The sequence below is a fragment of the Chroicocephalus ridibundus genome, chromosome 2, assembly GCF_963924245.1.
Source record: "Chroicocephalus ridibundus chromosome 2, bChrRid1.1, whole genome shotgun sequence".
NCBI lineage: Eukaryota > Metazoa > Chordata > Aves > Charadriiformes > Laridae > Chroicocephalus > Chroicocephalus ridibundus.
This window is the reverse complement of record NC_086285.1, coordinates 92,828,036-92,850,645: the sequence shown is the minus strand read 5'-3', so window position 1 is coordinate 92,850,645 and position 22,610 is coordinate 92,828,036. Positions and strand designations below refer to the sequence as shown.

At 38.6% G+C, this 22,610-nt stretch overlaps 1 protein-coding gene across 7 annotated transcripts in view; it reads left to right on the top strand.

Annotated features, from left to right (window-relative positions):
- TENT4A (terminal nucleotidyltransferase 4A) overlaps positions 1–22,610 on the top strand; it is a 64,369-nt gene that overhangs the window by 22,151 nt on the left and 19,608 nt on the right. For 4 of the 7 annotated variants that reach the window (XM_063326204.1, XM_063326205.1, XM_063326202.1 and 1 more), the window contains exons 5-10: positions 43–150; positions 859–987; positions 2,084–2,297; positions 8,970–9,096; positions 16,490–16,590; positions 16,851–17,023. In XM_063326204.1, the coding sequence (XP_063182274.1) occupies positions 43–150; positions 859–987; positions 2,084–2,297; positions 8,970–9,096; positions 16,490–16,590; positions 16,851–17,023 (852 nt within the window). Of the gene's footprint in view, positions 1–42; positions 151–858; positions 988–2,083; positions 2,298–8,969; positions 9,097–16,489; positions 16,591–16,850; positions 17,024–20,653; positions 20,723–22,610 lie in introns of all 7 variants that reach the window. The other 3 variants (XM_063326203.1, XM_063326201.1, XM_063326200.1) reach the window with 1 other exon arrangement.

The following is a 22,610-nucleotide window of genomic DNA, read 5'->3' as shown; positions in this document are numbered from 1 at the left end:
GCATTTCTGGGGATTCGTAAAACCTTGTTTTAACCTTTTCAGGTACCAATAATAAAACTTACTGACCAGGAGACAGAAGTGAAAGTTGACATCAGTTTTAACGTAGAAACTGGTGTGAAGGCAGCTCGATTTATCAAGGAATACATGAAGGTATCAACTATATAATGAATGTTATACCACTTACCAAGGATGCATTAGATGCTTAGCTAACTTTTTTTGGTATGGCGTAAGACTTTTGAAGATTTATTGCTGAAGACTATTTTCATTAATTAGACATGGATGTTTTAATTTATTTTCTATTGGTGTGTATTCAGTGTTGCCTTTGAGTGCTAGGTGTTTTGTGTGGATAAACCTGTACACTGAACAGACTTCTACAGTCATATCTAGATCTGCAGATAGGTACTAAACTTTGTTTCTAAAGCAAGTCTGTTCAAGTTTTGCTTACCTTGAATTTAAGTGGTGCTTGATTATGAATATTATCTTGCTAAACAATGTCTGAAACCAATTCTTCTGTAGCTACATACTTAAAATAAAGTTACTTTTATGCTCTGCAGTAAAAGTACTGTTTAGATGGAAAACTTCGACTATGAGTGACACTGGCATTCAAAAAAGGATATAAAAATCTTACTGTTTAGGGGAAGGAAATAAATTTGATATGTAAGCTGTTTGATCAAATAAGGGTTGAAGTCTATTCTAGAATAAAAAAGCATGTTTCAGTTCTTCCTGTGGAAACACTATAGCACACTACTGAATAACGTTTTTGTATTAGAAGATGAATCTTCCTGTATTGAGATTATGTAGTTCTCTTTGTTTTGGAATGTTGACATTTTCATTGATGTGACTTATCTTGCTTTGCAGAAATATTCTTTGCTGCCTTACTTGATTTTAGTATTAAAACAGTTCCTCCTTCAGAGGGACTTGAATGAAGTTTTTACTGGTGGAATTAGCTCTTACAGCCTAATTTTAATGGCAATTAGTTTCCTGCAGGTAAGTCTGTTCCTTATTTGTTTCTGTGTTCTTTAAAATATTTTGGTTTCTGTATTTACACTCTGTTAGGATGCTGTTTCTTTAGATTCCCCTAGCAATGCACAGCTTTATGTTTATGACTCTAGCTGTTTGATCATTGGCAGCTCCTACAGACTGCCTCTCAAACCTCTAAGAACTTCTGTTCACTGTGAACTGAAAAAGTAGCAGGAGCCTTGTGAACAGCATAGAGGCTGTGTGTTGCTTTCTATACCAGGGCCTGTGATGTGGATTATGCTACCCTCCTGGGCAGTCTATTCCAGTACCTGAATCATCTTACTAGTGTTTTGTAAATCTGCCAGGATGCAGTTTAAGTTTGTTGCGTCCTAGGCTGTTGATACTGAATGTACAGAGTAGTTAAATTCAGTGTTTATTAAAGTTACGAAATCAAACAGTCAAGTTTTTTAATTATGTTGGCTAGGTTTTGACATACTTAAAACTGGTAGATATTGTAGGTAACTAATGAAATAGCTAATGAGTTATAACTTCTTCCAGTACATTTTTGTGACAGTAAGCTTTGTATGAGTATGACGAGGTACAGTGTTAGGCACCTCTCAGAAGCTGTGATAATGGAAAAACCTACATATCCTGCTGCTGTTAACGATTATGTTGCTATAGATTATGCATACCACATATAACATGGGGGGATTGATAAAAGAACTGTATTCCAATGGGGGTAAATAGATTCCCTCCCACTTGTGAAAACATTAAGACCAATGGATTTTCTGTGAAAAATCAGGTATATTACTCCATTACTAACTAACCTGTGATGTAGTATGCAGTACTTCTTTATTGCCTTTGGTTTAGGGAAAAGAATTTACTAATCTGCAAATAGCTGGAAGAGGAGGCAAGAAGGAATTCTTTGGCTTCCAGATACTACTTAAGTGCTGCCCCCTCTTGGTTATGTGAAAGTGGTTTAAGTACATGAAGAATTAATGACTCAATTCAGACTTGTGTAAAGAGATTATGCTCAGCTGTTTAAATGAGAGCTTTTTGTTGCACTTTGTTATGGTCTGAAAAGCACTAATTTTTAATAATTAACAACTGTTCTGTGTCACAGCTGCATCCAAGAATTGATGCCAGAAGAGCTGATGAAAACCTTGGAATGCTTCTGATAGAATTTTTTGAACTTTACGGAAGGAATTTTAACTACTTGAAAACTGGTATTAGAATAAAAAATGGAGGTGCCTATATTGCCAAAGAAGAAATAATGAAAGTCATGACTAATGGATACAGACCATCCATGCTATGTATTGAAGATCCTCTCCTGCCTGGTAAGATTGTACACTTCTTGCAATAGTCTAAAGCTCTGGCTCTACTTGTGCACTTACAGCTTACATTAGAGTCCCTAAAGTCCACCAGATGAGTTAAGAAGCTGCACTGAGAAGTGACTTTTCTGATGTCAAGGTACAGTTACGGAGATGCACTAAGGGAGTAGGACGTGAAGTGTCCCAAGATTCATAGCCTGAGAAAATTGGATTGTATGCAAACAGTGCAGATATATAATGCGTTGGAGATTCAGAACTGTTGAGTGTATAATAAGATTCTTTACCAGTGCTGAGGGGCAGCAGAAGAAGGAGGTCTAGGAAATTGTGGAACGGGGTTTATTAGTAGGAACAGCTCTTCATTGTCCGTTATGAGAGAATGGGAATAGAAGGTGTAGCTTTTTCTGGCCACATTCTGTGGTGCCATGTTTCAGACAAGTTATACCATAAGGGAAGGAAGTGCCCCAGATGAGGTACCTGCCCTGCAAGGCAGTGCAGTAGGGACTGCACAGAAACATGGGTGTATATCACTGAACGTGTAGTAAGGGAGCAGCTGTGTTATGATGTTGGTGTGAAGAGTCTGGTTTGCATAACTGGCTTCTGTGTTGCACACGGACCTTTGGAGAATGCCAGTTCTAGTTGCATGTACTTTTGAAAGTAATTAACTTAAGGGTTTTTTTTCTTTAAGGTTTGGTTTTGATTCGGTAACCTTCAAAGTAATCAAGATTAATTTTGTCTGAGCTCCTGAAAAAAATTTCCAGCTTTGTAGTACTCGGTTTGGATTCTATTTAGACTGTCACAAGTAGCTGAAATTCCAAGACAGCTTTTTAACTAAGTCAATTTTCAGTTAATTTGGACTTAAGCATTAGTATTTGTAGAATGTAATTGGCACTCAAACTCCATACTGTCACGTCTTGTGGGTAGACTGCTTATGTAGAGCACTTTTAAAGCAAATACCATGGATCAGGAGCTGAAGTCTGGCACCTTTCTAAATATTCAGTATGCTGAATGTTTGTAGTCCTCTAGAAGAGGTTACAAGCTACAGTACTCATTTATCTAACCACGTCTCCGGTATGTTTGTAGCTCTGAGCTTGTGTCCCTCATGACTCTTGTACTTTGCCAGGAATAGGTGTGGTTTTGCAGAACTTTCATTGTGTTATTGAGATTTCCTTCAGTAGATGTGTACTAACTTGCTTGAAGACCCGTTTCAGTAGCAGCATGAGCCACATGTCTTTAGAGTCAAAAACCTTTACTGTCCTCCAGTACTGTTCCTTCCTATCTGTTGAGAACTAAAAAAGATGATACTACGTATGCTGCACAATGTTTTAATCACTGCTAATAGTTAATCTTTGAAATTTTGTCTTCTCTTTGACTTTTCAGAGAATAAAAAAAAATGAATTGCAAGTCTAGTAAGGACTCTGAACTGTTCCTCCTAGCATAAATCTTGCAGAAGCAAAGAACTATAATTCAAAAGAAAGATATCTAGTTATATACTATCAAAGAGTTAAGAACTAAATTTTAGATGAGGTTCTATGGGCTGAGATAATGCAATTCCTACAGGAGAGAAAGTGTTTTAGCAAGGGAAATGAAAGCTGACAATAACTTGAAGTTCTTTGACCACTGTGTCCCATGGGGATATTTTCTGGCAGCTACCATAAAGCTTCAGAACTTGCCTGATGGAACTAGGAGGAAAATCACGTAGAACATACAGGATGGCTCTTTGAATCTTAACTCACAAATACAGCCTTCCTAGATCTAGACTCAATCACATATTCCTACAGTATCTAAAAGCACCTGTCAGGTGTATGTAGATAATGTCTAGAATTCTGTTAATTAGTTTAGTTCTCTACTGCTTGTGTCCCAGTACAAAAAACTTTTCCAAGGGTTCAGGACCTTGTCCAGTTGACAAGTCATCTCTGCTTGATTAGTTTGTGGCCAGATCCACTCAGTGTCTATATCTTCATGAGGGTCAGTACCAGTACTGTGGAGGAGATGGGAACAAGTATTTTGGTAAAGAGTGGATGCGTATGTTTTTTGACTTAAGTTTGTGTAAGCTGCTCTGGAGTTTTTCCCTCAAACCAGTTTATGCAATATATGCACAAATTTTTAATCCTTTGTTTACCATCTTTTTTTAGCCTGATCACAGCTTTCTCTAAAGTTCTGGTTAAGCCTTGGAAGAAGACTTCAAAAAATGACGACTTAATCTAGAAATGAGACAAAAAATACAGGGATGAAAAAAAGCCTTTCAATTGCTAAAGACTATCCAAGTAGCGTAAGGTCCCTCCTATGAACGCGTACACTAGTTCAGCCTTAGGATGCTGAAAGGTATAACTCATAAGAATAGCTTTAGACAGTCTTCTAGGAAACAGGATTAAGTTTATTGGGATTAGTTCCTTTAAATTGTAGGAAATGTTTTTTCTTCCAGTGTGAAATGGTGATGTCTCGCTATCAGAAGGGTATGATACATCATTTCTACCTTCTCAGTACCTTCTGTTAGTTTCTGGATTTGGAAGGAACAGGCATCAACCTGTTGTCTTGCTGTTTTGGTCGTAGTGGGTTTTGTGCAGATTCTCTTGGGTGCTGTAGGATTTCCTCTAAGATTCTGAAAGATCTATTCTTGGGTGCTAGAGGATTATAATTTCTGTGATTTGAGAAACAAGATTCCAACAAAGATGTCAGGAGTGTACACTCAAAGCGGGAAGTGTGTTGAAATCTGGATTTGAGACGTCAGACTAACCTGGCTGGTGATGCATTTTGAAGTGGTAGTTTATACTTGCTTTTCATACGTAGCCTAAGATTCTTCATCTTGAGTTAGTGTCCTAGGACAGGGTAATGAGATGAAAAATTTTCCCTTAGCATCATCCAAAGAAGGAAGTTTCTATAAACGTTTTGTAGTTGCCACCATTTCAGTTTCTCAAAGCAGTTGTCCTTTCTTTGATGTGGAAAAAGTGGAAATATTCATTTAGGAGAACTGCAAAGCCGGACACTCAGAAGTCTGTTCACAGGAACATGTTGGAGCGAGGCAGGTGATACCATCCTAGAAGAGGTTTGTGCAGAATTTGTCTAACAGCATCCTGTATTGGAAGACATGACTCTGCAGGTGACAAATCTTTAATCTGTGGTTGTGGGGGAAAAAACAACAACAACAACAACAACAAAAAACCACAAAAAAAACCCCCAACCAACCAAACCAACCTTGACACTTATTCAACAGATTGTTAGGGAAGTTTATTACTCTGTGCCTTTGAGTCAGGTGATTATCAAGGTCATTCTGTCATTTCTGATGCTCAGAACAGGAATGTTTTTGATCTTGGTTCAGATGGGCAGTGGGCAAGAGTAGCTAAATTGCAGTTTAAGACTTGGAGTTCCACCTGCATTGCTCCCTTCATGAGAAAGGTTGTTCTTCATTCTGAATTGCTGCGGGAACTAACAAAAGTTCTAAACCTTAAATTCAGTGTGTTTTCTCTGAAAAGAGACGCTTTAACTTGCAGGACTAATTATGCTTTATGTTGCTTGCTTCTGCATCTTGATAGGTCACAAATCGAGGAAGTAATTATATTTGAGATTGGCAGTAACTGTTGGGATTATCTATTCTATCCTTAGTGGCCACCCAAAGTTACTCATTGCAGTTTTTCAGTATCTGATGTTTGTCATTAGAACCTGCAATTATATATATGTGTGTGTATATAAAATATATGCATTTATAAAAATATACAAATGCATTGAAGTTAGCATCTGAAAAAGCACTTTAATGCTGAATGTTGCAAAAAGGTACTTACCAGCTAATAGCTTAACATAAATAGATCTGCTTCAGTCCTAGCTCATGGTCTTACCTTTACCTTTCCAGGCCATGTTCTTAAAACTGCTTCAGGTAATGGAAGGCCACCTGATGCAGTGGTAATACTGAAGCAAGTGATGACAATCTTAGACATGCTCCTTTAGGATGAAGGCTTTGTAAGAAGGAATGAGGTTTGAATTATACATGAAATCACACACCATTGTTATCTACTAATGTACATCTGGGGATTGAAGTCTGTATGATTTTTTTAAAGAGTGAGAGCATTTGGGTTATGTGCTTTAACTGATCAGTCTGTAGACTGTGACAAAAGAAGGATGCTCAGGTATGTAAGAAGTGATCTGCTAGTGAGAATGGTCTCTCAGAAGAAAATTTATTCAGGACAACAAGTGCAAATGTGTGATCTTCTGGCTTCTTTAATGTGTTGCTTCCCGGATTGGGTAGGGCCACCTCTATACAGGCTTCACTGGTACAGTTCACAGTAGCTTGCATAGTAGCTTTGCCTTCCATACCTGCTTTTCAGCTGCAGTGCAAGTCAGAAACTCTGCAGACTGTATAATTGAATAAGACTGTTTATTCAGACATTTTTATGAACTAATTACAGGTGCAGAATGAGGCAATCCAGGAACCTAGGCATGCTATGGCATGAGCTATCCTGCCTCTGTTCTCAAATCTGCTTCAATCAAGACTCATACACAACTTCGTTGGTGGTTTAAACTAAACTGCTTGAGTTGCCGTAAGTGGATTAGGGAAGGCTTATGATTTCTTTTGCTGGCACAGCAGTGGAGGTGGCAACGGCTGATGAAAAGAGTAACCAACAGTTTGTAGCAGCAGTGTCTTCATTTTGGTCAAACTCCATGCAGGATGCATGTCAAATGTAGCATTTTTACATCAATCAGACTAAACTATTGCAATTTGATTGAGTGTGTATTCTTAATTCCTGTTATGTGAATTTGTAGAAACATAGAATTATTTAGGTTGGAAAAGACCCTTAAGATCATCAAGTCCCACCGTGGATGAACTCTAATTTAGTGGTAGGTGCAACTGTGTGTTTAGCCACTTGTATATATTCCATTTCTGTATTGCTTCTTAATTTAATTCTATTTTGTATATACGTTTAGCGTGGCATTGTTGCAGCACACAACAATATGTCCTGTCCCTGGAAGACCAGTACTAAATTAATTTTTGTTTTTCTAGTAGAATTAACATTTTCGTGATCTGATTTCTTGACCACTGAAATACCTTGGTCTCTATTCAGCTGCCTTTGGACTAAGTTCTTTGTGAAGTTCTCTGCTACTTTGTAGTGCAGCTCTGAACTTGATTACAATGTGTTTCTTCCTAGATTCTCTGTTCTAGGACCGCATTGGTCTCTGTTTCTACCTCAGGATAGAGTTCAATTGCAAATATGCCATTTAGGGAGGCTTCTGTAGTTTTGAGTGTAGTAGCTGCTGGATACTGCAGCGATGCATTCAGAACAAGATACTCAGTTACTTCAGTAAACAGGGAGTATTTCTTGATCACCTTCTATTTGATCACATAAATTACTGAAGAATTTTTGTGTTCCCAAAATGCTCTTGTGTTCCCAGTCTGTTTTCATTGATTATGTTTTCCTGATAAAGTGGCATTATGATTGGAGAATCCTGAAGGACTAAAATATGTTGTGAAGTAGTAAAGCCAAGGCTGTTTTTTCTCCCCCCCCCGGATGGCAAACCTCAGTATGTTTGTCTATAATGGCTCGCTGGACAAAATACTTCAGTGAATGAAGGGTTCCTCTAAAGTCAAATTCAGCCTCGTTGGATTCAGTCCTCCATCAGATAGATACTGTCCTATACCCATCAATTTTCAAGGTAGATTTTTCATTAAAACCTGTTCATGGGCCCTGATCTGATTTTCAAGCTTAAAATAAACATCTTCGGTGGTTCGTCCCTTTCCAGTGTTCTCACAGCATTTCAAGCATCATTCTGAAGGAGAGAACCTTTTACTGTAAGCAGCTTTCTACCCACTCAAGATCTAGTCTGTATTTTAAACATGGAATTTGCAGAAGTTTTTCTCTGTGTCTTTTAAATTGAGTGGTGACAGTGAACCGTTGGTGTCTGGTGCCAAACATATCTACAAAAAAAACCAAACCCAAATCTTTCTTCTTGCTAGTACTAGCAAGATCTTTCTAGGTGCCAAATGGGAGACTAATGCTTGTATGTTGTCACTGATACACGGAAGCATTAGCATGTTCTTAACTTCTGTGGTTCCTCACACTTGGCACTGGATTTGGAAAGAGTTCTGCTATAAATGTCCCTCGTGCTTAAAGAGGGGCAGTCAAGAAGTGCCACTAACTTGATCAAAAAGCAATGCTCTACAAGCTTCTGGAATCCTCTATGATAGATTTTGTCAAACTGGTTTATCCTGTGGAGATAAATAATCTGTCTGAGCTGGCTTATTAACCTGTAGTTTCGATAAGGTTAAGTAGAGGTTGATGTAAGTATACCTGGCCCTATGAAGATAATGTTGCACAAGCGGAATTTTAAGCTGAATTTGGCCTGCAGAAACTCTACTGGTAAGTGAGACACGATGCTTTAAGCTTAGTGGGTTCCCTCTTAAAAGACAGCTGTAAGAGCTCTAAGCTTATCTCTATTCTGTTTCTTTCAGGCACTGGTACATAGGTGTTTTAAAAGTGGTGAATTTGAATGCGTAATGTTAAGTGTCATTCCTAAGGTTAGCTGCTTTTGTTGAGATAGATGCACTTAGTTGTTCCTGATATGAGTAGGATGGGCTAACCAGTTCAAACAGAGTTAAGCTGTATTGTTAAGGCTTCTGAGCTTTAAGTATGAATAATTTTCTGGTTACTGATATTAAAAAAAGATGATCTGATGACTGTCACATTATTTCAGGAAACGACGTTGGCAGAAGTTCTTACGGTGCCATGCAAGTGAAACAAGTTTTTGATTATGCCTACATTGTTCTTAGCCATGCAGTATCACCACTTGCAAGATCATATCCAAATAGAGATTCTGAGAGGTAATTAGTCCACTTTTTGAATATCCATTTGTCTGTGTAATCAATTAGGAATGTTTGGGTCTAAATCAATAAAAGGAATATTGTTATTTATTGTTTAACTGTGGCTGTATTGAAATTTGTCTGGAAATTTAGGCTGCCTAGTGGTATGAGAGTGTAATATCTCAATGTGCAGCACTGAAATGAAGACAGCATGACAAAACCCAGGACGAGTCCAATATGAGGTTCTGTTAGTGTGGAAGGGAGAGAGAAGATAATTGGTCTTTCCTCAAACATTCTGCTTAAAGTGCTTCAAAGGAAGGTCTGCTGGTTTAATGTTTGGTGTGATGTATGACTGTACTGTGGTAGAAGGCAACGTGTGCAATCAAATTGCTTGTTTAGACACAAAACTAGACAAGGCTAGAAATTTTCCTAGTTCTTTAATACATGCTCTCATAAGCTGTTTTAAAAGGCTTGATATGTAGTTAAGCTATTAAAAGAAATCAGTTCAGTTTGGCCGGAATGTCAGAACTGCCTTTAAAAGCAGCATACTTCTACACGTGCCATTATAATGCAGTTCTTAATGTCTTTCGTAGAAACACTGTACAGTTAGTACTTTCTCAGCTCTCACCTTTGCAAGTTTTCTTCTTTTTCTTTTTTCGAAAGGAGGAGGAGAAAGAAAATGAAGGCATGTCAGCCATGTTGTATTTGCATTTATATATCTGCTCTAGCATCTCTTATTCTAACCCTCAGTACAAATTGGGTGTAGAACAGGGGCCATCTCCTTCCCTGATACTTCCCTAGAATTCCAATGACTTTGACTTCCCTAGCTAGTGGCCAGGAGGGATGGCTGTAACAAGTCACATAAACCATCTGGATACAATTACAAACTCTAGTCAAGCTGTTAACTTCCAGCATTGATGTCATTGGAAGGTGAAATAGTTATTCTACAGTAAGTTTACCACAAAGTGGATGCAGTCTTTCTCTTGTGTATTTAAAACTGACAGTGTTTTAGTAATGCCTATGAATCTCTAGGTTTTCTGTGGTGTTAAAATCACGAAGGTTGAGGCTGCACTTCTGCCTGTGATGGAGCTATAGGAAGAGTGATACATAGCGTTACACACTGACATTTGAGACTGCTGTTTCAAGATCGATTAAACCTATATCTGTTAAATGTGTACTGGCTGACAGTTCCTATTGCAGAATGAAATTTCATTCTTATATAAGTATAAATAGAATACTCAGGGATTCCTGAAGTTTTGCTTGTGTCTTGGGTCCTGGCTTTCATTAACTTTTCTGTGTTTCTCCAAAGGATATAATCATTCTCTTATAAGGTACCTGTATATATTACAGACATCAAAAAGTATATTTGTAAATGTATTTTAATGGAAGCCTCAGATGTCATCAATGTGTGCACTTCACATGTACACTTCTTATTGTATTTGGGAAAATGCTTTGAGTGTTGCTGTAACTTCAAACCTCGGGAGAAGTCCCAGTAGCAGTGTTCAGGTGTCATACATCTGACCTGTCTTTGTGCTGGTTCTGGGCTCTCTGTGCCAGTGATGTCTGAGTCTCAGAACTCGTCATGCCAGAGGCTTGCCATTCTCTCAGAGACTGATGTTGCAAGAGGAACAGCATTCGACAAAGTCCTGTATGCAGGTAGTTCCCCCAGCACCAGTCTTGTCAATGCTGAAGGACCTGTAGATGGATGGTGAGCTGTTTGGTAACCAGTTTGTTGCAGAACCACAACACCAGACCATGTTCATTCTCAGTTTTTAGTTAAACCTTGGCAATCCAGGTGTGTTTCAGATCCTTCTTCCACCTGTTAGGAGGAGTGGGCCAGGCTCTGTATAAAGACTTTTCAGTGGCCTGACCTAAAGCCTTAGCCCTTCAGGAACCATTTGTCCTGATCCACTTTTTTCCCCTTTTCTAGGCTTGTTAGTGGTAGGTTAAACTGTAAACAACGGTCTCCATTTAAGAGCAGTAACTAGCTATATGCCTTTTTACTAGAAGGATCGACAGAGACTAAATGAAGAGCGCTTGAAAGGGCAGGAGCTTGCAGGAGGCTGAATTCCCCAGGCTGACTTGAATTTATTCAGTTTTGTTATAATGGGGGCCAGTGTTCCCCTAAGTGGAACTGTTCTTGAACTACCTGGTGGTTTTGGATTTGTATCAGCTCTTTGTAGGGAAAATTTCTGTGTACAGAGTCCTATTTTGTAGATGACAGTCTTGGTAGATTTCAGATCTTTCTGGGTGATTATTGTTACTGCCCTTTTTCAGGGTCAGTCCAATTTAAAGCAGCACAAGCCTAAATTAAATTAAGGCCTTTGAGCCAACTGCTGCTGCTGATATTCCTAGTGTGGGGGGAAAAAAAAAAGTCGCCATATTTTGGTCCTTCCTTTCTCTTGTCCATGTTCAGTAGTAACAAGTCCCACAGAATAATAAGGGGTAGATTCAAATCACTCTGACCAGCATCTTCATTCAAGCTTCCACATATACCATGTGGAGTGTAGTAGGAATAAAAAGCTATCTTCTGTCTGAATGGAAACAGTAATCAGCTGAGTCCTAAAGGTAATTCTTACAGCTACAGAAATTACCTTAACACTGTTTTGTCCCCAGTCTGTCTCGAGTCCAGTTGTTAACCTAGCACTGCCAAGTCCACCGCTAAACCATGCCCTGAAGCGCTGCATCTGCATGTCCTTTAAATACCTCCAGGGAAGATGATTCAACCGCTTCACTGGGCAGCCTGTTCCAATGTTTGACAACACTTTCTGTGAAGAAATTTTCCTAATATCCAATCAAAACCTCCCCTGGCACAACTGGAAACCATTTCCTATTGCTTGTTACTTGGGAGAAGAGACTGACAGCGACCTCTCTACAACCTCCTTTCAGGTAGTTGTAGAGAGTGATAAGGTCTCCCCTCAGCCTCCTTTTCTCCAGACTAAAGAACCCCAGTTCCCTCAGCCATTTCTCACAGGACCCGTTCTCTAGACCCTTTGCAAGCTTTGTTGCTTTTCTTTGGACACAGAGTTTTAAGTTAGTGACCATTTTCCCAGTTTTATTCTGTTTCTTGATTAACCACAGGAAACTTTAGCACATGTTTGGCAACATGCTCTTGCTCATTAATTCATCTTCTTTGAAATAGTGGACTATCTGTTACTCCCCTGTCCATGGTCTCGATATTAAAGTGCAGTTTTTCATTATACCTTGTCTAGCCTATCTGTGGGCTGTCTCCTGTCAGCTGGCCCTTTTTGTTCCTTCTCAATCTGTATGTTCCCGACTCTTGCCTTGGATCAGGTTTAGCTTATGTCAAGATCATCAACAACACTTATGTCAAGAAGTTGATCCAGCTTGTGGCTGTGTGATGGGCAGATCAGAAGCAAGAGAAGCAACAGGAGTTCATGTTTGGGGGAAGATGGAGAGAGTAGTATTGTACCATTTAACAGCAATAAGTTGTGCTGATCTGGACGTGACAAAGATGCATCCTCAGGTCAATATGTATGCCTGTAGATCAGGATGTTGGCTTACATGTTGGCCTGTCACATGGTTCAAATACGAATGTGTGCTCAGACTGTGTCTCTAAACAGCAGCATAGCCACATTTGGGAGGCAGATGAGGTCATGTGAAATGAGGAATGCAAGATTGGTTCGGCTGTGATATGCCCTTCCAGAGTAACTAAGACTTCTGAAGCCTTTTTTCAGTTCCTAGAATTGCAGGTTGGTAACAGGTTCATCCTTATTGGTGCCAGACATGTGGTGCAGGTGGATGAGGGAAAGGGACTGTCATGCCAACAGGCCAGATTTCAGAGTTTGAGGAAGCCTTGGCAGGGTTTTGTTACTGCATATCTGGTGTTGTCACTTAGAGGTGATAATCTTCAAAACTACAGTAGTCTGGGCCATATATTAAGTGATTTTTCCATCTCTGTGCTTGAAAGCTGTTTGGGTCTCTTCCTAGTGTACAGTTCAACTGATCATACTGCTAACAGGTCTCTATGTTAGGTTTGGGTTGCTCCTGGTTGGCCAGAATAGTCCTGGGAGCTGTCAAAGGGAACCTTAAATTTGCCTGCTAAATCTGCTGATGCCAAAAGCAAAAACGCGCTGTCTGAAACAGTCCTTCCTCTGCTTCACATATTGAATGGTGGGTGGCTGTCACTACAATGCATGCTGTCTCTTAAGAGGTATCAGCAATATCAGCTTTTCCTACACAGAGTATTTGTCTGGGTAAAGGTTTTAATTTTTTCTTTATTTTTATCCTCATGCTCAAATGGATCTGTCTCAGGTGTTCCTTAGTCTGCTTTGAGATTATATTGCCCGTTTAATACCAGGGGGATATTTCATAAGCTCAGTTAAGGCCTACTGAATGGTTATTTTGACTGTTCTTTCACAGACTTGATGTTTTTTCTTGTTCTGGTACTCACTCATTCATGTAAAGCTTGGCTGAAGCTTTAGATATTTGATTTTACTGAATCTTATATCAGCAATCTGAGCATTTTAAGAGTCATCTTAAGATTTATTTGTACCGTAGTTGTGTTGTAATGACAGCTAGAAAGTGTCCCTGTGAACTGAGGGCTTGCAGTGTGTAAAAAGAGGAGCTTCTAACTCTTATAAAATAAACCAGGTATGTAAATAGCTTATTCCTGGTTCTACTATATGATAATATTAGAGAAAAACCTTAAAGGGGCATCTTTCACAGGAGAGATGTTTAATTTTATTAAGCAGTTAACCGTGTTTTCTATGTCATCTAAACAAGTACCTTTGAAGAAGGTAGTGTCTCATATCTGTAGAAATTCTGGCCTCAGCCAAAAAAAGACGACCAAAAGCATGGAATTTTGTCATACTAAAGACGGGGCAGATTAATAGGTTTTTTGTTCTGAAGCATTTTCAGTGTTGAACAGATATAAGATACAGATATAAGCACAATTTTTAAATGTTTATTTTAAAAAAATTGTTCTCTGTCCCTGTGGGTGTACTTGAGTCCCATACATGTGAAAGGGTGTTCTTTGAGAGCAGTATCTAGTTTGATCATACTTGCTTCCTCTTTCTTTGCTGCCGTATTAAGCATATGGCAGTATAGCCTTAATCACCTTTCAGTTTCTGATGTCTCATAATGAATGTTTTTAATTTTGGTGTACAAGCAATGTAGCATGGAACTGCCTTTTGACTCCTGACCTGATAACTTAGTGAATTTCTTCCCCCTCCCTGCACCTTTCCAGCAAAAATGAGGGTTTGGGGCTTTGATCTCTATTCTCTGTGAAAGGAGCTAGTGAGATAAGAGATTCCCTGGTTCCGTGTGTACAACTTTGCCAGAATTGTTAATGTAGCAGGAGTTTCACCCTTTACATCTATTTGATAGCAAGCATTTTTGGTATATCAGTCACCCTGGCTGATATAGTGCCATCTTATATCATTCATTTTCCTTCTGGATATGAAGGCATGACTATTGATTTGCTTCTGGGGAAAGTACTCCAAGAAGCTTCAGACTTGACAAACTCCTACATAAGAGCTTATGTTATTCAGTCTGTGTCAATTTTCTGGTTCTAAGACCACAGCTGGTAGTAGTTGTGAAATTTGTAGGTCATCCTGGAGTGAAAACTCAAATCTTTCTGCAGGCATTCTCAGATGAAAACTTTTAGCTGTGAGGTTTCCTTCTCTGTCCCAGTGCTGAAGAGATCCAGCACGCGTATGTTTGAGTCCCATACTGGCATTGCTGTCTTGGGAACTGCAGCTTCAAGGCCACAGCTGATTCTCTGCAGTATTGGTCATCCCTGTCTTCATTCTGTCTCCTCTGGCTTAACTTCCTTTTGAGATTAAGAAACCAGAACTGCATTGAGTATTTAAAATGCTGTTATGTCATGGGAGCATACGTTGACAAGATACTGTCCTCTGTTTTTATTTGTTCCTTTCTTAATGTGCTCTACATAGCTATTGAGCTGTGTTTTCCAAAGAATTTCCTATTCTTTATATATATATATATATATATATATTATATATATAACCGAGATCTTCAGTTGCTGAGTGGTGACAATCATGCCTTTAATTCTGTATGTAAAATTCAAGATTTTGTTTTTCTGACATGCATCATTTTATCTACATTACATAAATAGAATGATGGATGACATTCATTCTGTCCATGAGGCCCTTATGCAGTTATTGGACTTGTAACTTAGATGATGATATTTGGTTCAATGTTTGCTTAAATAGTTGTACTGCCTTTTTCAGTACTAACATACCGATGTGCCTTAAAGTTGGAAGACTAAAGATGGAACATGTGGCATTTGGTCTTGCATGATATAGTAATCCCTAAACCAGCAGGAGAATTATTGATCCTTTTTAAAGTGTTACTAAAAAATCGACCAAATAAAGGTAGTCTAAATATATTTAGGCTCTGTACGTCCTCCCTTCCCATTATAAACTTAAACCAAAAGAAAATTCTAGTACAGGTACTATGTATCTTTATGCTGTGAAATGCACAATAAGCTTTATTGTAACTCTTGAAGATTTTTCAAAATTGAAATAAAATTACCTTCTCCAAGATGGTAACTTTTCACAGTCCATTTTTGTACAATAGTCCGTCCTTCATGTATCTTGAGCGTCGAATTTATAGTTAAGTGTTTCAGCCACTAGTCCCCAGTAAAAGCTTGAAAGTTTAGCTCTTGAACAAGGATGCAACTCCTGCTCATGAAGTAGCACAATTCAGATAGCTGAATGTTGGGAAGGTATATTGGAAAAATATTACTTTGTACTTGTTGATAACTGGTCACTGTTCAGCAGGACCAGGTAGGCTTTTTCTTTGAACCAGTTACTGTTATGAATTTTCTTAAATTCTAACTTCCTCTGGTTTTGGAGCCAGTCTGTTTGTTTCCACTACTTTATGATCCATGGTACTTCCTTTATAGTTGTGGGAATCTTGCACCTTTTAAGTTGTATTGTAGATCTGTAAGCAAGGACTAGTGAAGGTCTCTGGCTTCAGCATGAAGGTCAGCTAGGGGGGCTGGGGATATTAATAGTCTTCAGTGCATCCCATAACTGTTCTAATCCAGATTCTGGGGAAAAAAATAATTTCTGTATGGAGAAATGCAAGAACCTGTAAACTGCTTTTATCAAGTACGTTGGTATCTGCATGTACATTCTTGATAATTAAGATGCACTCACTCCATTTAGAAATATAGAGTAAAAATCTTACTTATATGTCACTGTTTGCATATTAGTATGGTAGAAGATAAGTATTATACTAGTTTAAAAATTATGATGCTTTAGTGGATTAAATGGTGTGCTAAGGAAATGGAAGTTCAAAAGGATTCAATTCTTTGGGTAGGGATATCTTAAACTGACTTCCAGCTTAATTTGATTGCTTGTTGAAATGCTTGCAAATATGTAATCAACAGTCTTTAATACTTAGTTGAATTTTTTTTTTTTAGTACATTAGGTAGAATCATCAAAGTGACCCAAGAAGTGATTGACTACAGGGCCTGGATTAAAAAGAAGTGGGGGAGCAAAATTAACTTATCACCTGAACTTGGTAGGTATAGCAGGAATCCTCGAAACCAATGTAATTTTTTTTTCTTGAGTATGATGTAATTCAAAATTACTCGTGCCTTGAAATAAATCACTTTTGGTTACGTAGGAAAAAATAGAAGGAATTTGGAACTTTCTAACCCAAGACTAGTTTTCTCTGAGCCTATTTTTCAATTAACTTGTTAAACTGCAGCTCTTCCTAGACTTCAAGGCCCATGCGTTTGTATTCTGTGCTCTTATATGATACTTATGTTTTGTTAACAGATAATAGGTTGAAAATAAGAGACCAGATAGCTCCGTGTAATGGAGAACAGCAGCAGAACAGAGACTCTGAACCATCTTACAACCAACGCTTGACTTTGTCATTGACTAGTACACAACAGTTATCCTCTGGCTCTTCTGCCTCTTCTGTATCATCACTCTCCGGCAGTGACATTGTAAGCTTTTTCTTTTAATGGGTTAAACTAACAAGAAGCAGAGTTTATGACATTCTTCAAAGCCTCAACTGATACAACAGCAGTTAATGTGATAGTATCCATAAGCTGCTACAGCAAATTAATAGTTTCCCCTGCTCAGAAAAATTACTGAAATCAAATATTTTTTCATTAAATTAAATGGGTCTTAATTACATACTAAATCTTCAGTACTCTTTGTGATAGCAGTTAGATGTAATAAAATATAAAAACCCAAGTTAACAGTAGCTATTTAAGTAAGAAGAGTAGAAATGTATCTTCATAAATCTTCCCATCAAGCAGAATCTCCCATTGTTAAATTCTGGTCCTTTTCCCCCACACCCCAAATTGAACATGAACATCATACCATGCTGTGAAGGTGAATAATATTCTTTACTATTTTCATCCAAGCAGTCAGTTCATGTTTTAATGGTAATGGGGCCCTCGTATGCAAAGTCTTGCTGTCAGCTTCCTTGTTTGAAAGTGGAATTTGAAAGTAATTGCTGGCCTTTATCGTAACTTTCTGGAAGTTAAAGGCTATAGTCTCTTTAGGTATGTTCCCAGACTCTTAAGATTCTGTAAGGTGTTTTTGTTTCGATGTGGAGTTAAATCAACACGGAATTGGGCAGTGCAGATTATAAAGCACAAAATTGCATTGCATTGCATGGCATGAGGTACTCATTATAAATCTACTGAAGTGTTCTGTGCTGGGTAGAGGTATTGAGTGGAACAAGATGTAATATCCCGTTAGCTACAGTACTGAATAACTGGATGATGCCGAGAGAGGTCCAAGTACCTGTTTCTTGACTGCTTTCAAAAACTAGTCAAATATGGAATTAAAAGTTGGGAATTGTATTCAATAAAAATTTAATAACTTCTGGGGGACAAATGCATTCTTTATATGTTCTGGTTACTTCCTGTAATTTCTTTACTGAATTTTCTGCGTTGAATTGTCTCTTCACTCCACCTCCAGTAAATATGGTAAACGCTTTAGTTGCACCATCTAGCTAATGGAAAAAGAACAGCATGATGCTTGCCAGTGATACTACTAGCCATGCTCCTGGTTTCAGTATGTTAGTGAGAAAGATATCGCTGTAATAAGTTTTATGAGAAAAAGCAAATATTTTCTTAATATTATGAACTCTCAAAGTAATGGGTGGTGAGTGGTTATGACCTCCCCTTAGTCCCTTTTTGCCTGACACTGAAGGTGAAACTTCATTGCCTAATGCCAGAGAAATTAATGAAAAGTGAAAAGGAAGCTCTCAACAAGAACGACCCGCAATCAGTTTCGGCATCCACACAGTAAATGGAAATGCTGCCTTTTTTAACAAAATACCTGATGCCCTTGTTCTTATGACAGCCCCTAGTTTAAGACCTGGTCGTTTATTGGTGTTTCATCCTTATTAGACTGCCAGCATGTTGTCTTAATTTGGAATGGAATGGTGGGTTTCTAACAAATAACTGATGAGTTCATCCTGCTCACACTTGGATATGTGAGGATGAGCAAGTTCTGGTTAAGCAGTCCTGAGCTGCACCTGATTCAGGAGGAGAAGCCTATTCTGTTGGAGTGGAAGAGGCTGTCGCGGGCATGATCTGGCATTATACTATGCCCAGGTTCCAGCAAAGGAACATCTAGCATGCGTGACAACTGGTATTTGTGACAAAACTTCTGCTGCACTGCAAACAGGTATGATGCAGTGAACTTTGGTATCAGCTTCAGAACAAGGGAATATGGATATGGTGCATCTCATCACTGTAGAGTTGTATGTAGTGGTAGCTCTGATCTTGTGGAAGAATTGTTCTTCAGGACAGATTCTGTGTTCATTTAAAGTTAAATCTTCCAAACATCTCTGATACTGGAGACTGAAAGCAAGATACAGATTATAAAGAAAATGCGGGAAACGGGGAGATCCTAGATTGACAGTTTTTGGATCTCTTCTCAATAATTGCAGTTTTATTTTAATAGCAAAATATTCATCCCTATGATGCCACTGTTGACCTTAAGCACAAGGTCTGCATGAAGACACTGTTTCTGGAGATGTATTTTGCATGACTGCAGAATATCTTTTGCTGTGTATCAATGACAAGATCGTAGCTGTCAAATTAGAGTGACTTGATAGTGTATTTGCTTTCCAGTTTACTGCTAAAGTTTCACTGGTAACAGTGATCAGATGCACCTGGACCTTTCCAAGATTGGCCTACCGATATGATAGAAGTCAACTTACGTATGTTGAGGAAGAAGAAATAAGCTTGGCAACTTGTGACTTGATTTGGTCATACTGCCTCTCTCTGAACTTCAGCTCTACTGAAGGTCAAATATTCCAGCTGATATATATATTAAGTGTGCAAACATTATCCAAGCAGTGCAGTATTGCCCATAGCGATCCTGGAATTTTTATAAACCCTATAGTTTAATAGTTGGTTGTAACAGTAGTTAGTTTAGTTGGTTGTAATACAGCATGCTGTATGGTTTTTAGAGATTTGCTTCCTTCAAGTTCTGGCAGTGTTACAGATTTTTGCCTTATATTCTGTAAATATGGCTCAGCAGCTGAATAGACAAGGCTCCGGGTGTCATGGATTTATGGGCACTTCAGAGATAGCAATGGTTATAGATTTGTTCCAGCAGCAGGAGAACAGGTGTCAGAATAGAACAATAAAAAGGAGCAAGTTTTTCTGGAGGCCTGATTGGCATAAACCAGAGCTAACATTTAGAAGTCAGCCTGTCAACTTTTGTACATACTCAAAAAAATGGAAGTGTCAGGGATATACGAGCTTAAAGTTACTACCCTGAGTTCTTTTGATTCCTGCTACTGCTTTCCTTCCTTCAGGGAGCATACTGATGGTAATCTTTTGAAGATGAGAACTCAGGTACCGCTGAGGAACAAGAGAACTGCCTCCTTCAGGGACAGTCTTCTCCTTCCCCATATTTAATTGTATATGCTTTTTCTTAGTACACTGTCTCAAATTCAGGAAGATGATTGCTTTAATCTCTGCAGATCCAGGAGTAGTTGCCCAGAACACACTTCTGGGCCATTGTCTACACAGCCCAAAACTAAGAACTGGATCTAATAAGGCTAAGTCATAATTTGTACAAAAAGTATCCTTTTATGGATTTTCCAAGGCAGCAAAGCTATTTACAAAATGCCTCATGCCGGCACTGTCTGGCTGATGAAATTCTAGTTGTGCTGTCTTTCAGAAGCGTCCAAGGAAACTGCAATATCTTAGTCATAAGAGAAAGCTTTCATAAGCACCAGTAAACTGTGGTTCCAAGACTGTAAAAGAGAAATATGTCTTCTGGTATCACCGTTAGGGAGAGAGCTGTCCTGTTTATGGGCTTGTCTTACTGTACCTGTCAGTACAGAGCTCTGACTCTCACTGGTACCGCTAATGTAGTTCCTTGCAAAATAGTGAGTACTGAAATTCCTGCCCTGTTACCTCAGCTCTGTGCAGAATATAAATATTAGTGATCAGGAGCTAACTGAGGAACACATGGAAATAAACCCATGGATACAAGGAGTCTGATCATCAGAATGTACTCAACTGTGCATACATTTTTCTGGATTCTGTTAATTATCAAACTGACCTGTGTAGTAATTGAAGTATTCTGCTGTGCAGGTATTTAAAATACCATGTGCTGCCCTGACAAAGAGGCAGTATGTGTTCTTCACTTACTCATGCAAACAGGTAAGTTGCACAATACTACACATTCCCACATGATCCAACAAATGTTGAAGTGAATAATGGGAGGTGCTTTATAAATATCTTTGCTATCAAGGACAGTGCAAAGTGTGTGAATTTTTACTCTACGGGAGCAAGAGTCAAACTGTTCCACAACAGAAAATAAGCCTCTGGCATTAGTAAATCTCACTTTAACCTTCATACAGAGTAAAGTTATTGTTAGGAGAGTCTGAAACCAGATGAAATGAGCTATGTTTTCCCCCCAGCTCTCTGCTTGTTCTGGCTAGTTGCAGATGTCAGTCTGAGAACCTAAGCAGTGACCAAATTCCTCTTGAAAATGCCTTTTTTTTCCTGGGTACTTTTTTATTCTGGACCTGCACTCTGTAACTGGTGACCTAGATTTCTTGTTGCTTAAGCATTGTGGAAAGCTGCTTTTTATTAGCTCAGGAAGTCCTAGAGTAGTGCTGGAGAATATCTGCTGCCTGATCAACAGTCTCTGCCAAGTAAAAAATAATCATAGGTATGTTTTTGCATCTCATTTTGGTCTGGTATAATTCCTGGTGTTAAGTATGCTCTGCAGTTTTGATGCTGTTATGCCAAATAAAGCATAGTATTTTATGTGACAGTGATACCTGCGTATCAGTGACAGATGTAATGGCTCATAGGAAAGCTTTAAAGCTCTCTTCTGTCACCTAATGCATATATCATCTCATATCCAGTCCAGCACATAAGCTCAAAGTTGTCTGTTAGAAGTTCGGATCTAAGAAATTTCATACACCTTATCTCAGTGTTTCTGGTGATAATGTTCTTTGGGCTTCTGTGACAGGATTATTTTGTGAAGAGTTCTGACTTCTCAAGACCATGCAGTCATGTCAAGGTAGTTGAAGTTCCAGTGAACAAGGTATCTGTGTAGTCTAGTTTGGGAGAGAACACAATCCTTGCCTCTATTTAACTGTTTAGCACTTACAATATGTTCTTTCAGACTGTTCTTGAAATTTTAGCTGTAGCCATTGCTGTTCAGGCTTTATAACAACCTTTCATCAGAATGTCAGTGCTTGATGTGCCTAATGTTCTGCCCCCATCAGTTAGGGGATATACCAAGCAGTACCTTAAGTGTTTTGTGGAATGTGTCTTTTCACTGTCTTCAGGTACTAAGTACTTTGATCGGATGCATACATTGTGAGAGTAGTATATAAATGTCTGTAAGGCTAATACTTGTTATTGCTATCGTTCTGCTGAATGCATACAAGTTCCACGCTGACTTTGGAACTGTTACTTGCTCTGCAGTAGTTGTGCCTTAGTACTTGAAATCAACATGCTTAATGAAGTTATCACCATCTCCCCTTCCTTCCTATTAGTCAAAGGCTGTGCATTTCAGCGTATTCGCAGGAACTGTTGTACTTCCCTATTCACAGATAGAGGTCATAGTCATGTATCTTGTCCTGATAAATGTTGCTTTCTTTTAAAGCAATTAAATTTGCAGGTGTAAGATATGCTTATCTGCAGTAGAGGGACAAACACTTCAGAATAGTTACTGTAGCCGCTCTTGTAGTCCTGTTAAATCTGTCTTAATGACTATGATTAATTTGTAGAGTTCCAGTTGAAAGTGTGTGTGTCGGAGAGGGGGCAGAAGAGGGTAGTCCAACAAAATTCTCTGTCTGAGAGCAAGCACTCTACAGATTTTCTCCCTTCTTCCTACATGCCTGAATATTCTCATGTTTTAACCAAAGTAACAATTCAAATATGCGTATAGATAGTTGGTCATCTTTTTGTAGAAGAATGCAGGTTCTGTCATATTCTTTTCCACTTCCTGAACAAGTAGAGGCAAGTGCTCTAAAAAGTAGGCCTTTTAATCTTTAAAGAAAAATACAAATGCTGACTTGCAGCCAGCTTG